Source organism: Cydia fagiglandana, chromosome Z (genome assembly GCF_963556715.1).
Source record: "Cydia fagiglandana chromosome Z, ilCydFagi1.1, whole genome shotgun sequence".
Classification (NCBI taxonomy): Eukaryota; Metazoa; Arthropoda; class Insecta; order Lepidoptera; family Tortricidae; genus Cydia; species Cydia fagiglandana.
This window is the reverse complement of record NC_085959.1, coordinates 14,227,562-14,244,364: the sequence shown is the minus strand read 5'-3', so window position 1 is coordinate 14,244,364 and position 16,803 is coordinate 14,227,562. Positions and strand designations below refer to the sequence as shown.

Genomic DNA, 16,803 nt, shown 5'->3' with positions numbered 1-16,803 from the left:
ACGAGTTCGGCAATTGTTAATTAGCAAAATTCCTTCTTTATTGAAAAGGAAAAAAAAGATTTATAAATAACTATAGTAAAATTTTGTCGCCTTCTAGAGCTATTTTCATATATATGTTTAATAATATTACTCCATAAAAGTTCTAAAAAATTAATAGTTTGGTTATAATGTTCTTTTAAGTTTTACAATATTACCTTGATTTTTCGATTTTTGTCAATTTTCTATGTTATTCTAAAACTTATTTTCAGCAAAGTATTAACTTTATTAAAACTTTTACATCTTGATCTTATTAAGCATGTATATAAAAAAGGCTACCTACCCCTCCGGGAAATAGGCATGATTATATGTATGTATGTATGTATAAAAAAGGCTCTTAAGAGTTACATAATTTTATGATAGTTATTTATACATTTTTTTTCGTTTTCAATAAAGAAGGAAGTTCGAGAAAAATTTTGTTAATTAATAATTGACTAACTCGTTCAAAAAATAACTTTAAGATAAATTTCTACAAGTAGCACATTTGTTGATATGTTTTTTTTAAATTTCACAGCACACCATAATTTTTTTTAAAATTTTAATGAATATTTAATACCTTTAAAATTATATTTAATGTTACGTAATCGCTTTTTCACTCCACGCGCGTTTCCCGAAATTGAAGCGCGGAGAGCTGTGTTCAACGTTGAATAAAAAGTATAAATAATGGATATACAGTTCTGCCAGTATAGAATGTTTTATTGAAAATATCCTCCTCTTTTATAATATTAAGTTTGGTTTCTTAAATATTAATAAGTACTTGTTGAGATATTGGGGAAATAAAAAATAACTACTTTCCCCCCCTTTTTTTGTTTATAACTTTTGATATTTTTTGTGTGCTAATACACGTTTCGAATACATTTTTCTAGGCATCATGACGAATCTAATGAGGTATCACACGTATTTTTAGGAGTATTATCTCTATTTTTCACAGTTTTCAGGATCTATAGAATTTAAAAGTCGGGTTTCTTTATAGACAGCCATCCGACAATACAGTTGAAGGTAGGTTCGGTTTACATTTCCGCAGAAATTAACAAATTATTTCAAATCGATCTCATTTCGTCATCACTCGTAGTGCACCTCGTTGAAACCAAAAGATCGAGCAAAATGCACTGCAAGTGATGTTGAAATTATTGAAAAGTAGGTTGCTGTAGGTAATTTACTTACACCCAAGTCTATTTAAATAATACCATATCCAAGGGCATATTCACTCCCACCAACCCGCTTAACGACAGACGACAACACGGTGAACTACGTAGCATTTAAAACCACGGAATACAACAATAAGGTACCTTATTAATTAATATTTTATGTGGTGCAAACCCTTCGTAGCGGTACCTATAACGCATCACCGTTTTATTATTAATTACTTGTAAATTGCCCCCGAAACTGTATGAGAAAACTTCACACTATTCACTGGAACGCCAAACTGAAAACCGGTCAATCAGAAAAATGCTTTTGATGTAGGAACTACTAAAAGGGACTAATAGAAATAAAATTTTAGGTCACTATTAATATATCACACGTGAAATATTTGACTGGGATTAAAAAATAGGTACATGCAATCTCTATTATTGCCGCGATTTGCGCTTTTTAGAAGAAGAGTAGTTGTCGATGATGTCTAACATCGCGTTGACGTTTCTCCTCTTTACTGGGCGCTGGCAAGTGGCAACCCTTCAGGAAGGCGAAGATAAGTAAGTGGACTTATATTAGAGTCAGCTCCGACGTGTACAGACCAAAGTGTGGGAGTGTCCTTATACACGTCATATTTCCATAGAAATATTATATTAAAGATGACATTCCCACACATTGCAAATGCCATGCAGAGTTAGCTTATTCAGAGATATCTCTGACATGGCTGGTTATAAATCATCAGGTTTTCATAATTGTACTATATTAATTGGTTACACTCCTTACTTGGCAATTTGCGACAAGGGCGTTGTGCAATTTCCAGAAAGGTATTTCCAGCTACGTAAATTGTTTAACCTTAATTTAAGCCCATATACTAAAAAAAATATAATGCTATCCATTTTTGAGATTCCCAAGTTCTCAGAGATGCGTCGGGAATAAAATCAGCTTTTCTTACAGGAATCCAAAAAAGAAATGTGGCTTTTTGGTGATCGTTTATATTTGTAATAGGAACAATGGCAATCTAGAAAAAGAGACATTTACATTCTTTGCTCTGGTATCTATTCAATGAGGTTAAAAGTTTCATAATTGATTTCGCGACGCAGCAATGCTTTATTTCATTTTTGACATAGGTAAAAACGTAACAAGTGTTTTATAGTTTGATTTTCTTATACATTACCTATACAATAATATAGAGGCTAGAGCAAAAAAGTCAAATAGTTTAAAGATGGAAAAAATAACGCTATTTATAGTTGTATATTGTGTTGTTTATTCCTAGCGACCCTCAACTTTATAACAGCAACTAAATTACGTTGCAGATCAGAGTTATAATGGGTTTGTGTAATATGGCAATGCCGACGCTAAGTTTTGTTACTAAGAATACTTAGTAAGAATTATTTAGTTAACAATTCTGACAGCACAACCTTTTGTTTCTCCTTCCTTGAGACAAACGGCAGATATTATGTCGTGGAGACACGAGAATACCCTTCTTCTAAAAAAAGGTATTCTTTTCGAGAATACCTTTATTTAGCAAACCTACCTTTTAAATCTCACTGTTCCCAGATTGCCAAATCGTGTTAATTGTTTTGCAATAGTTTCATTATTTCTAATCTATCTGTTACTCTACATTTTGATCAAGATTGTATTAAAACATATCAATCTATTTTATACAACACGTAGCTATTATAATAATAAGCTCTCCATTCATTTTTATAGTTAATTAATTGCGCCTTTATTAATTTGAAAGCATTTATTTATATATTTAAATATACCTACTCTAATATGCCCTCAATTAAAGTGAGTGCAAAGTTATGCATAGGTACACGTAGTAATAATGCGCCGATACTGGGTACAATTACATTGGTAGCACTGAAAGTTTTTAGAACATAACTTCAGAGTTCATATTATATCAAAATAGAATGTAAAACATTTTTAATATTTTGGAGGTTGAAATATTTCATTCGGTTGTGATTTATTTTCATCATTTCTGGCAATGTTCTGTCATAATTTTATGCGGCCTTAATAATGGCCAACAGCAAAGTTACGATAGGTTACAGTTAACTATTTGTAATTTGACATCAGGAACAATATCTAACATAACAATTTATGAATTTATAAGTATTAAAAATATTCTTTGGTATCCCTATATGGCTTGGGATAGTACACTGAAGAGCTTCGGGATAATACGATTCAGGGTGATTCCACTCTTTAAAAACATGACTACTTAATTACTACTGTTATTTCTACTCTAAAATATTTCAGTGTTTACCTTGTAAAGTAAATCGGGTATTATTGCGTAAAATAGCTGAAGTATTATTTTTGGTGTAAATATAGTAATATTGGCACGAATAGGTTCTACACATTCCAGTGTCATATTTAATATAATCATAATAAGTTACGTGCGGGATCACGATCATTGTAACAGAGCACGTGCTGTTCATAAATAACGTGAGATGAGTGTGTCGAGACGGGCGTGAAGTGGGGGCCGCGGAGCGTCGAGGCGGCGCAGGCGGCGCGGCGACACGCGACGGCGCCGCTATCATTGCGTTCGCTTTAACGCTACGCGGCTATATCTTTAACGAAACTCTCTTTACGTACGCCCGGAAAACAGCTGGTACTGTAAGCAACCACAACATAAAGTGATTAAAATCCAAAGCGCGTGCGAGACTGGAGTAGTGCCGGGCTCGCGGCCGCAACCCGCGGCGCGCGCCTCCGCCTGGCTCGGCCGCGCGGCCCCCGTCCCTCCGCTACGCTAACTATAGGTACTAACACTTATACTACCCCTAACACATGCCAAATCACACACTGATTACAAACGCATTTTCTGCCGTATCAAAACAGCTGATACATTCGTTAATAACTGTAGTTTTTTAGCCTTTATTCTATATTGTAAAACAATGTACTGTTGTGTGTAATGTTTTCGGTAGGTAATTAGGGGTAGTCTCTAATTGAGGTTTGTACAAGTACGGGATCATGGTTACAAAGCTGCTACGCTATCTAGAGCAGGAACATAAAATATCCACAGACAGTTTAGGAGTGAGTATAATAAGAAAATAATATTAAGTTCTGTAGACAATTCGTAAGTAGGATTTATTATAAATGGTCACAATTTACTTGATTTATTTTCTGAACGTAGCCTAGGTGAAAATCATCAACTGTTGACACCAATTATTGGTGTTGATAGTAGGTATAAAAAGTAAAAAGCGATAGGAACTAAAGTCGCGTGCCAGTACATCAATTAACTTTTCTTTTTTTTTTGAAATATTGTCATTATGGCCACATTCTCTGGACGAATATATTTTCACTTTTTAATATCATTTTGATTTCAGGTTTTGTGTGACAATCGACTCGGTATGTCAGTAGGAACATATGTTGTTAGTATTAGTTTAATAACAACAACTTAGTTACGCGACCAGAATAATTAAAGTATGTAAGCACTCCAGTATGGTCAGTTTGTATAACGAGATATTTATATTTCTACAAATTAATATTAGGTTTCAATAATTACTACAAAACTTATAAAACAAACGTGTATCTTTATTAAATCACATAGATATTACGCTACATGCTCTCAAAAAATCTGAAAAATACTAATATTTACTTGAAGTAGAAATTAAACTACAAAGGTTTGTTTGCAGGCGTAAATTGGGCACTAAAAAGCAAACAAATAAAAAAATTGGCGCAATAAATTGACATAAAAATAATGTGGGATAATTCACTATTAAGTAATTGCGACTAATAAGTTTCTAATACCTTACAAAAATAGGTCACTATACTACCACGGGCCACTGGCTCATACAAAAATATTAGGAGTAAATCCAGTTGAATATTAAATTGAACAAGGATTTTTATGTTATACGTACATATACCCGGATAAAAGCTGTAGGATCAAACTCATTGCATTTAGAATTGTTCTTTAAACTGAGTAAGTATGTACCGATGGTTGATTGAATGTCCAGTGGCTGTACAATTTAGATTAAGTAGAATAAGCACAATACTTATGTGGTTTCTACAATTTTAATTTCCGTGGTAGTTTTACTTATATTACACTTATTTATGCGTTATTCGTGTCATGCTACCTATTTATTAAGCGTTATCGATGTGATATAGTATTTTTCACAGAGCTTGGGTACGGTGACAGCTGTTATATCTATACAATTTATAACATTAAAACGAAAATTATGTAAAACAAGTAGGTATCAGCTGTCACCGGACCCAAGCTACCTATGTGAAAAATTATTATGACAGGATTGGGGCATCAGTCTGTTTCTATGCAGGCGGTATTAAGAAGAATGAAAAATGTTATTTGTAATCGTAATACGACAATATTCTCGTGTTTCCTATGACCGCACACGCCAGCGTCAGCGCCGTAGCGTAAGTTGGTAAACACCTAGTTTACGGGACTGACAAAAGCGGCGAAGTCATTCAAATTTAACTCTACGGGACGCTGGACTTTGCATACCTAATTATACCTTCACGTTAACTTTACTTTAGCTAAAACAGATGAACTTTTTTAGCTTTATGTATCTGTTTGTGTATGTTTCATTATGAAATTATGATAGCTCTATTATTTTATATCTACCTGCAATATTTACTACAATATAATTTACTCTTCGTTAATGGTAAAGCTATTTAGAAATAAAGTAAAAATTCGACGTGCAACCTTAAAGAACAGTGGATGTACAACTGATAAAAATACGTCAGCTTTGTGACCATTTTAAATTATTTTGTCAGTCTAATTAGAATCGAAAATGGTCTAGCGGCAATATTGAAACGTTTTGGGCAAAAGTCGACCAGTTGGCTAGCTATTTACTTCCCCCATTGCAAAACAATAGCTTCTCACGAGCTCATATTAAGTCAGTATCGTTTTAACTAAAGTTCACAATTTGTTGTCACTTTTTAGACGATTTGATTGCAAGATTTTCCATACAAATACAATATTTAGTTAAATATAACTTTCTCTTAATAGGGACTTATATAAGTCCCAATATCATTAATTTAGTAACTTAATAGATAATTTAAGGTTAACTTCTTCCTTTGGCACATTTTTTTAAAATTTGGAAACGTTTTTGTACTCAAAGGAGTAACGAACATAAATAGTTTCTAAGGTTTTACCGTAATGGTTTATTCCCTCTAATTTCAGTAGTGTCTAATTTTTTCTATAACAATACCATATCACAGCACCATTATCATTTTGCTGTATGTATCATATCAGCATGGTAACTTCTTCTGTTCAAACTTTCGATATACTTTTTATGTTTATTAAAATTGGACATTTTACACCATTTTAAAATTATATATGATCAACAAACGAGTGATATGTCCACATTATTTTGATTAAAGCTTACAAATTCCCATTTTACTGCAGAATTACTTTTAGAAATTAAATTAATCTAAACAGATAATTAATATTAATTTTACATCAAAAATAACATTGAACTAAAGGTATAGGTATAAGTATTTTTCTAAAAAGTAATGGCAAATAAATCTAATATGGTGTTACAACATCAATATTTTGAAACTACTAAACACTGAGGGGTCGGACGGGGATTGCCGTTGCAGGCGACTGCCACGGAAGCTTCGGTCGGCGGGGCCGCGCGCGCAGCCGCGGTGGCGCGCGCGCACGCTCGCTCGCACCGAAGAGACGCTACTGCTCGCTATTTTGCTCCTACTATACCTTAGATGAATTCAAGAGTTGTACATAACAAATGATTAAATCCTGAATGGTATACTTTCCGGGTAACGTCTCTTCGGAAGTGCCGAGTTACTCATGTGTCGGTAATGACGATTTTAACGCGTCAGTGTAATATTGAGCGAGGGGCATTTCCTGACAGCGATGGCCGTATGTTGCAACGCGTTGTAGCCGGCACTGGAGGCGCCCTGAAGCGCACCCCAGTGCGTGGGCAACTTGTTGTGCACGGAACTCGAGGAGCCGACGGGCAAGTGCCTTACCATGCCACTGCTGAGCTGCTGCAAGATGCCGGAGCCCTGCGAGCCACTCAAGCACGCCGACGGCCGCCGTGATCGGATCGACTGCATCGATGACGTTAGCAGAAACGGCACGCTGGACGACGTATTAGGCATAGACCCGCCCTAAATGAACACACAAGCTTCTTCATTATTATGAAATTACAAAATGATTTCAATAATACAATTGGCAAATGGCTGCAGACGCTATCAACGATATCAATGTAAAGCGCTTGATACAACATATTACTTAATTCAGAATCATAAATTAAATTACTTATTAATTTATAAACATTTGTCATACAGTATACGATTGAATTAAGTAAGGTATATCCAGCGCATAAGCAAGGTGCTCACAAATATTTTTTGATTTTTTGCACTTGACATTATCGCCAAGGCTTAGAGTGAAAGTTGAGATATTTCGGCGTCGAATATAATACATACCTACAAAATTGGGCCGTACGCATTTTCGATGTGTTTGCTACCTTATTAGAATCAAGCGCTCCAATCAGGAGGAGATCTCGTAGAGAAACCTACCATGAGTTTAGGCTTACTGCAATTATTTATGGAGATAGAAATAACCAGCAGCATCATCCAAAATGACAGTCAAACATTAAACATTAAAAAGATAAATATGTATGTGAAATGGGTTATTTGTCAATTTATTGGGCTTTATAAATAAGTAATAAGTCTAATAACTCTAGGTAAATAGCGCAAAGAAGGGCACAATACACAGAGTAACGTATCGGAAATATCGTATATTTGCCATTGAATAAATCAATGACAAAGAAAATAAGCATTTTTACCGTTTCCGTACTCGTATTGTCAACTACCTATAGTTTTTTTCTCAATATCTACAAAAATAGTTAAGCATATAAAAACGTCCCACTCCTCTCACTGCTAAGCACAGGCTTATCTTATACACGAGAATTAAATACGCCACGAAAACTATGTGATATCCAAAAGGGTTATTCCCTTTGGACGCCAAGAGCTTTTAACAGTCAGCTTTTAGGTGCTATGACGTAATACTGGTTAACTTGTGCCACTAATGTTGGCAGGCGCGTGACTTTTTCTGAGTTGACGCTTAGCGGCGAACCAGTTTTATAAGGTGGAAGTGGAAATGTAACATATAGGTATTTTTTTCACCTTTATTCATAAGTGCACAGCTTAAATAATTTCAAAACATTGAACATAAAAAAACGTAGAGCTTTTAAGATAATGTTAAATACTATACGTGCAGTGAACTATTTTCAGTAACTATCTGCCATATGCACAAATATGACATTAGATGCATGCTGTCGCAAGTGATACAATTTCAAACTATAACTTAACAACTGAAAAAGTGTATTTCATTATCACAATTTTATTAATTGTTAATGAAACACGTTTGATCTTTCAGCCGACTCTTGCAACGAAATTAGTAGAGTGTAACTACTACTCGTACATGCCATTAATTTTAAATCGTAATCACTTTCAGCTTTAGCGTACGGAAGCGTGTTGGGTTTATGGAAATTCTTGTGATTCAGTTTGCTTTCTCGTTAACAACTACTTACACTACGAATGAATCAATAATCCACGGAGATGTTGCCGCCAATCCGGGTTACTTTGACTGCTCAGATAATGCCTTCTACGGGACTAAAAACCTATATAGAATTGTTTAGCAGAACTATTCTAAAACCTTTTTTTGTATTGTTTTAATGGCCTTTTATTATTACTAGATAGGTACTTGACTTTTATAATTATACTCGAGCATTCAAAGTGAGGATTGACTTTAGGTAGATATAACGTGTATATTAGGTACTTAAAATAAATGACATTTCTTCGCTATTCGAGTGAAATTGATGGATTGGCAACATCTTTGTGTAAGATTTTTATAGTTGGTTATTCTTATGATGATAAAATGATCAGCGTACCGATGTATATCTCATAATTAGTGTACGGACATATGGTGGCAATCGGAACAGAGAAGACAATAAAGTCGTTATTATTATCTTACAAACTTTTTATGATAGATGGATAAATTATTTATAAAATCAATTACTAGCTATGTGGTTGTGTCGGAAATATGACGTTACATATTATGCCATTTAAATTCGTTTATAACTCTTACAATTAATTTTCATTATTAGCCAATAACTTCATAAATTCTATACGACAATATAATCTGATGTTGTCAATTTAGATAACTGTTTATACTATTTGAAGAAATTACTTTAGTGTTTATCATAAGTGTTAGTCTATATTGATAATTGAGAAATAATATGAAAAATTATTTAATAACTATTACTATTCTTAACTTTGGTAGTACTTGAAGAAAAAGTGTTTTAGATATATCAATCATTTAATAGTTATTAATTTAATCATAAAATATACCTAGGCGGCTCTATTGCCCGCTCTGTAAAGAATTCCACTACATGTTCGTACGCTACTCATTATCCAAACGACTCAATTGCGAAAAGGCATAGTGAATCGAAAGGAATTAGAGCAACAGTAGGGAGGTAGAAAATATGACGAGGATCGTCGTAGCTGTTACGGCCCGTAAAAGTGAAGTGGAAACGTAGGGAAGCCGTAACGAGGAATATCGTTCCATAGCGGACCCGCAGAGGTTACATTATTCTCTCACGGGCCCCCTACGCGTCCACTACGCCTAGACGGATACTGTATCTAGAGAGAAACTGTACTCACGATCATGCTCCGTGCAAGCTGCGTAGAAGAACAAACAGCAACAGTGAATGAGACAGCGTTATAAATGTTCGGCGCAGAGCCTTACATAAATACTCGGACATAAAAAGATGAAATATTAACTAACGAGTTTGCCTTTCACGAATAACATCAAACATAAACAAGGCGTCCGACAAAGATCATGTCTTCTAAATGCATGAGTGTTTACGTTCTTTAGATATTTGTAACATAATTATGAAACCCTTCCAAGCATATATCTTTGTAGATACGAGATATGCTTTTGGCATACAAGTATGCGACTGGCATTATGTGTTGGAGCAACAAGTATTTAACATGTCCCTTAATTTACTTTATACTCTCAAGTTGTCTGGATAAAGGTGTCACATAAACTCAAATTCGTAAAAAAATAGTTTCAAGTTGAGGTTGGTCAAGGCCGATTATTAAATTACCGATTCAATTTTTTTATTGAAATGTAATTGCGTAACTATGTCACGTTTTCACTAGTACCTATAAATTATGAACTAGTAATATTACATATTTACCTAAAAATATTTTTTTACACTCCATTCAAAATTGAATTGATATTCTTCAGATCGGTCTCGGCCTATTTCGCCCTACATATACATTTATTGATATTGGGAGATAGCGATCAATCTTAATTTGGTTATTTAATTTTAACTACTCAAGTGTTACTCATCACTCAGTCTCAATGCAATGCTCCTGCAATCACCAAAACAAATCAAATAAATAAACTAGTATTTTACATTAATTTTAATTAAATTAAACATAAACTTATAAGCAAAAGCAATTTTCGATCCATAGGCAAGTAAACATTATTATTATTATCGATGGGGAATTAATTTTAACTATAGTTTAATATTAACCTTTTTTTAAACCCATTTTATTAAAGTTAGAATCTACTGGCCAATTGCATGGTTTGACATAAGACAGACAACACAGATACCATCAGCAGGCGTGCCTACCGCTCATTGTGATACTGATAATAGATGATATAGCATTCAGTGTGGAACTAGTCTCCGACTCGGGCGTTTTGATACATGTAACGTCGAGGTCCTCATGCATCGCGTTCATAACAGGACAGTTGTACAACCATGCACCATGTTTATTCTCCCTGAAGGTTACATTGCCACAATTGTCTCGCGGGATTGAAGAGATAATATAGCGTATGATAATGCGATGAGAGGTTTAGTGAACGGGCAGATAGAGTTTGTTGCATGATAGAGACGCCAACCGGGTTCGTGCAGATGTACAATTATAATGGCGATGTGAGCGATGAGAAATCTCTCCCTGTCGGTGGGGAAGAAGATACGACCGCAGAAGATAATAGACCACATCAATATGACAAGCCGTTCCATGTCGACATTCAATAGAGGGTTCAGGGAGAGCACGTAGCCAGGCAGGCGTACGCGGTGCATATCACTTACAACGCATTGTGATGCCGACGGGACGGACAGGCTCGAGCCCGAGCCGCCTCGACCCCTGTACTGGTAGCCCTGCCAAAACCAAATAACCACCACCATCACTAAAACATCTTGCCGATTACCGTCACCTGCCTTACCAACCAATAACCAACGGCTGCCTCAAGCACTAGCACGTGCGTACTATTCATGACTTAATAGCTCATGGTTTTCAATTGACTCCTGATTAATCTCAATTAACTACAGTCTAATATCAAGCGACACTAATATACGACATAAAAAGCATTGCTAAATGTGCTGTACTTACGGTAGGCGGCGACAAATTGACTGCTGACCCACGACGTTCTTGAGGGCCAATACTGGAATGGCGTCTTGTGGGCAATCCTGAGTTACCCCCTGGAGTGCCACCGGGGGACGATGCACAAGAGGGAGCTATACGAATTTTGGGGGTCATTAGAGTGTTATCAGAGAGGCGACGGTTAGGAAATGCGCTAGCCACACGTAAAAAGTTGTTATCAGCGGCTGTGGAGTTGCTCGATCCAAAGAACCATTGCCCAATCCCAGTACCTGAGGAAAAGTTTACGTTATCAGTGTCGGTCTATTGTGTTTTAGAGTGTAATGATTAAGCCTGTCTAACAAATATTGGACTTACTCTTGAAGCCACCACCAACACTTCCCGTGCCGATACTCTGTCCACCGATAGAGTTCTTGCGTGCCATGTCTTCGGCGCTGGAAGTCTTTCGCTGCTCTACACGCAAATTAGGGATGTTGAAGGGTGGTACGTTCATATTGTCGGTGCTCATCTGGTGCCGCAGTGGACGATGCCGCTCGGGACTTGGCAAAGTCAAGCTGTCCAGCTTCAATTTGTAGCGCTGGTTCTTGTCAATGTTGTCCAGCATATCATAGAGAATCTGAAATTAGTATTTAAAGTTTGTATCTACTTTTGTTCATTTATGTTTGGGTAATATCAAAGTTTAAGAGTCCCAGTCATTCATCCTTTTGTACTTACTTACAAATAGGTATATTATAAATGACACTATCACGTTTTTACACACAAAACTACAGATACACAGGCACAATCTATTTAACAAAACTGCCTTGTGATAATAAGGCAATACCTCCATTAGGTTAGTGAATTGGTCAACGTTCAACGCTGGATTGACGGTTTGCGGTGCCAGTGATGGGATCATCTTTGTTGCCATAACGTTCGTTGTTAAGCCGAATTTCCGCTCCAAGAGCATTGACTTGTAAAGCCCTGTAATCAAAACGGCTATCGTAATAAATTTGTTTAATTTTAGGAATATATTAGCACAATACTTTCGCAGAGACAAACATTTCGCAAAACATTGCGGTAAATAGTTCGCAGCGCAGTACTTAAATAATAACACCCTATGAAGATGAAAATAGGTAGAAAAAGTCGAAAAGAATTACTTAATCAAATAGCAGTAGGTACCTACATATATAAAATTAAAAATGTCGGATCCTTCGCTGAAAATTCCATCGATTGCATAAGTACTTACGGACAACGCGGTTGATAATGTCGGGATCGCTCAACCTCATGCTCAGGAGAGTGGGGATCACTTGTTCGAGAATATGATTTCTTTCCAATCTAACTAAAATCTTTTCATAAAATCCGAGGATTAGGCTAATTATCTTAACATCACTCTGATTTTTTTCCAATAGCACTTTAACCTTTCCCAGCACAATTCCATGGAGAGCCTTATCCTCGATGTAATCGGATACGTTCTGCATTGCTATCAGAGACGAAGTCTGTAAGCAACCATAGTTATAAGTTTGATGTAGTTATACGTTAACAGAGAAAAATAATTCGTTTGGGTACAATTAGCTAACCTGTATTTGATTAGTGTTGTTATCCAAAGCTGTGTAGAGCATAGGCATAATCTCATTGTTCACCTCATCCTTTTTGCACTTCTTTAAAATTATGTGCAAATTCTCTAAGACCGTGACAGAGGCCTGAACACTCTTTGGAGAATTCATCAGGTTCCTGAAAAAATGTCTTTGTTTTTACATATATAGTTAGACAAATCATTTGGATTTTAAGGTTAGAGCGGGAAATATTGGTTTATTAGTTACTTGAGGGTGGGAAGAACATAGTGGCTGAACTCGTCAGGGGTGGCTTCGTTGGTGAGCCAGATGATGGGCTGCAGCACGGCCGCCAGCACCTCGGCCGTGCGCACCTCAAGCTGCAGCGCGGGCCACACCAGCTGCCAGCGCAGTTTCTGAAACACACTTCAACTCTCAACCCTTTAATCACTATTACCTAACCAGTCGACCCGCGCTCACCTAGTAAACATGCATGAAGTTCCACTGGTCCGTGAAATAATATTTTTCTTTGATAACTTTACCCGCTTTTCACTTCCATTGTATTCGTAACTTTTCTGTTGCAAGTTTTCTTTGTTACTCGGACGAAACTAAACAAAGGACGACTAACTCGTACTTTTCTTACAATTCGCACACATTCTCGTAGAGTTGAACCAAGAGGAGTTTGCTACGATTTTGATGAGTGCTAGTGTTATTTTAAACGCCACACTCCATAAAATTATGGCGCATAATAGTACATTTCGATGCTAGTGCGGAAGGTATGTCATTACTTCACGAGTACCGGCAAGACTCGGGACGAGTGAAGAATGACATTTCCGCACGTGTATCGAACGACGTTTTTTAATACAGTTGCGAAAAAATAAGAAAAACATTGTTAATCGTACACTAAACAAAAGTGGTAACAGTGACAGCTCGGTTAGACGTCGTCTTTAAGTATATTATATCTATGGGCGTTTGGCAGCTATTCCGTTCCATTCAGTCAACTTAAGAACGGAATTTTCAATATTGAATATTAAAAAATAAACGTGTTATAATGATGAAGAGGTAAGTAATTAAATATGAAATATGTAATATTTTTCGTATTCTTACATTAACGGTAGGTTTTTATGCTGATTACGACGTTTAAAGGAAACTAATATTAACACTCATCAATAAGTAGTCGTGAATTGGAACAAGTATAAATTTAAAAAAATTGGAAAAGTAAAAAGCACTAGTTCGAGATAACCAACTTTCCGCACGCTAAACAGCTACGTAAAGTAGCACTTTTTGAGCAACTGTATTAAAAATGACATTTGTCTACTTGTGACTATTAGAATCGTTGCAGACTTCTCTTGGTCTAACTCTACTATACCTATATTTTAGGAAAAAAATACCTGAATGAAAAATATATATACTGCTCTACTCATACATTTTTATTTTAGATTATTATTACTAGTATCTACAATATATACCTATATTTTTTATTTCTTGAAAACTTTAATATGTTGCTGAGTAATCAATATAATCATATTTGCTTTGTGTCAACAAAAGATATAGGTAATTAAAAAAAAACGAAAATATTTTTTGCTCCATAACTTGACCCCTGGATTCGCAAAATCCTTCCTAGAGGTAAATTACCGTTGATATAGTTTGACGAAATTAAAATAAAAAAATAAACATCAAAGTTAGCTTGATAGAAAAATACACTAAAACATGCCTAAAGAAAAACTTTGGTAGAAACGACGTGTCTGCCTATACTTAATTGGTAGAAAATGGTTATCCGTTATCCTATACTGCTCGATTTAGGGAATGCAATACCGGGATACCAGGATCCCGAAATACCGGGATCCCGCATGCAATTTGCGGGATTAATCCCGCTCGTAAATTAAGCGGGATCCCGCGAGATTTGCGGGATCGAAGAGCGACATGGTTCTTACGTGTTACTACAAGGAACACAGGCTCGGGCACGTGCCTACTGGCGAAAATTCTTCACGGAACCTAAATGCATCTATGGAGGAAAGGGGTAATGACACGGAAGAGCATTTTGCCCGAATTTATCTATTTATTTTATCACACTTGCTCGTAAAAGGTGTTATTTTACGTAGGCGACGCGGTCCGTAAATCTTAAATTTGTACCCAGGGAATATTGTTATGTTGGTACGTCCGAAATTAGGCAGATTTTTTTATTGTTTTCCCTCTTTTTTCTTCACAGGTGTGATGAAAAACATTGTGTGTGCCACGAGTGGTACAGGACTTACGAAATCGCGTTAATTAAGCCTTTACACACGTTCTTAAATTCTTGATTACTGTCATTATACCGTATTCTTTTAATACAAAATGTACTATTTCTAATTTTAGTTACTTACGGTACTTTTTGTTTTCAACCTTCAAATTTAGTACTAATTCGTAAAATTGTATACTAACTTGCGGGATCCCGCAAATACCGGGATCCCGCGGGACTTAAAATGGCAATCCCGCGGAATACCGGGATTGAGTTCCTCATGCGGGATTGCATTCCCTAGCTCGATTACATTGTAAAATGTTTTTTGTTCTCTAAAATAGGGTTTAAAAAGTATTCATCAAAGTTCACGGCAGCTTGATCGTGTAATTAAAAAGTTAAAATATACCGTGATCACTTTTGCCTTTCTCACGAAATGAAAAATGTTGGGGTACTTATAGGTCGAGATTATACTTTGTTAATTACTTTCCTTTTGACAACGATATTTGTGAGTGAAGTTTCCGAACATTATTAGGGAATGGGTTATACTTACACAACGGGAGCTTTTTAGTAAGTATATATATTTTGAAGAGTCGTACCTTTGGTATGTATGGAAGTGCGTCGATGAGAGTTTGCCTGTAGAAGTTGCTTTTTGAGTTGGGGTCCTTCATTGTAATCACATCAAGGAACTGCATGGCTTGAATAGCGACTTCGCTTTGGCATCTAGTAACAATCAATAATTGATCCAATATTTAACGTGATAAATGATAATAATAAATAAATACATATAATTCACGTTACTAAATGCAAAATCATCATACCAAATCACTTCTAACTAACCGTAACAATATTTAAAAAAAAGGTGCAAAAAAAATTTTTGCTAATTTTCAGTTTGAATAAATCTATCATAGGTAAATCGGGATTAACCGGTGAAACCCGGAGTTACCTGGATTTGTGTAAGTGGCCCTAAGCGCCATTTGCACCATCCCACTAACCCGGGGTAAACCTATTGTCAATTTGTACTGGTAACCGTGGTACTTCCAGGTTTAACCGGTTAACCCCGGGTTAGTGAATGGTGCAAGTGGCCCTTATGTCACTAGTTTAGTCCCATCCCGCATAAAAACCGCGTTCGACAATGGAAGATAAATTTGAATTTGACTTTACTGTGCGAAAACGCGGTAAACAACGAAATGAGCCGATTGTAAGTACAACATTGTAGATACACATGTGAGCTAGTTTAACGCCGAGTGAATGATTGGTAATCTTACTTGAAGTATTTGATGAGGGGTAGCAGCTGTGTGGTGGGACGCGGATGAGGGTCGCGGGAGAGCAGCCGCTGCACTGCCTCCTGCAGCGCGGCAGGCACTCGCGGCAACACGGCGCTTACTTGCTCATCCAACTGATCACAAATAACAATACAGAGCCAGCCTTAGGGCGGGTTGCACCATGTACACTAATATACGTAGGTAATCACGTCAAATGTAAATATTTCCATATGACGGTGGCAAGCAAAGA

General features: G+C 36.2%; 1 protein-coding gene across 1 annotated transcript in view; it reads right to left on the bottom strand.

The window, feature by feature from the left end:
- Positions 1-452: 452 nt before the first annotated feature.
- LOC134678670 (SCY1-like protein 2) overlaps positions 453-16,803 on the bottom strand; it is a 132,696-nt gene continuing 116,345 nt past the window's right edge. Inside the window, exons 8-17 of the mRNA XM_063537316.1 lie at positions 16,557-16,687; positions 15,888-16,011; positions 13,344-13,489; positions 13,101-13,254; positions 12,770-13,019; positions 12,368-12,504; positions 11,902-12,160; positions 11,557-11,816; positions 7,114-7,254; positions 453-3,778 (exon numbers count right to left, since the gene is read on the bottom strand). Coding sequence (XP_063393386.1) covers positions 3,752-3,778; positions 7,114-7,254; positions 11,557-11,816; positions 11,902-12,160; positions 12,368-12,504; positions 12,770-13,019; positions 13,101-13,254; positions 13,344-13,489; positions 15,888-16,011; positions 16,557-16,687 — 1,629 coding nt within the window. The 3' untranslated portion in view covers positions 453-3,751. The remainder of the gene's footprint in view (positions 3,779-7,113; positions 7,255-11,556; positions 11,817-11,901; positions 12,161-12,367; positions 12,505-12,769; positions 13,020-13,100; positions 13,255-13,343; positions 13,490-15,887; positions 16,012-16,556; positions 16,688-16,803) is intronic.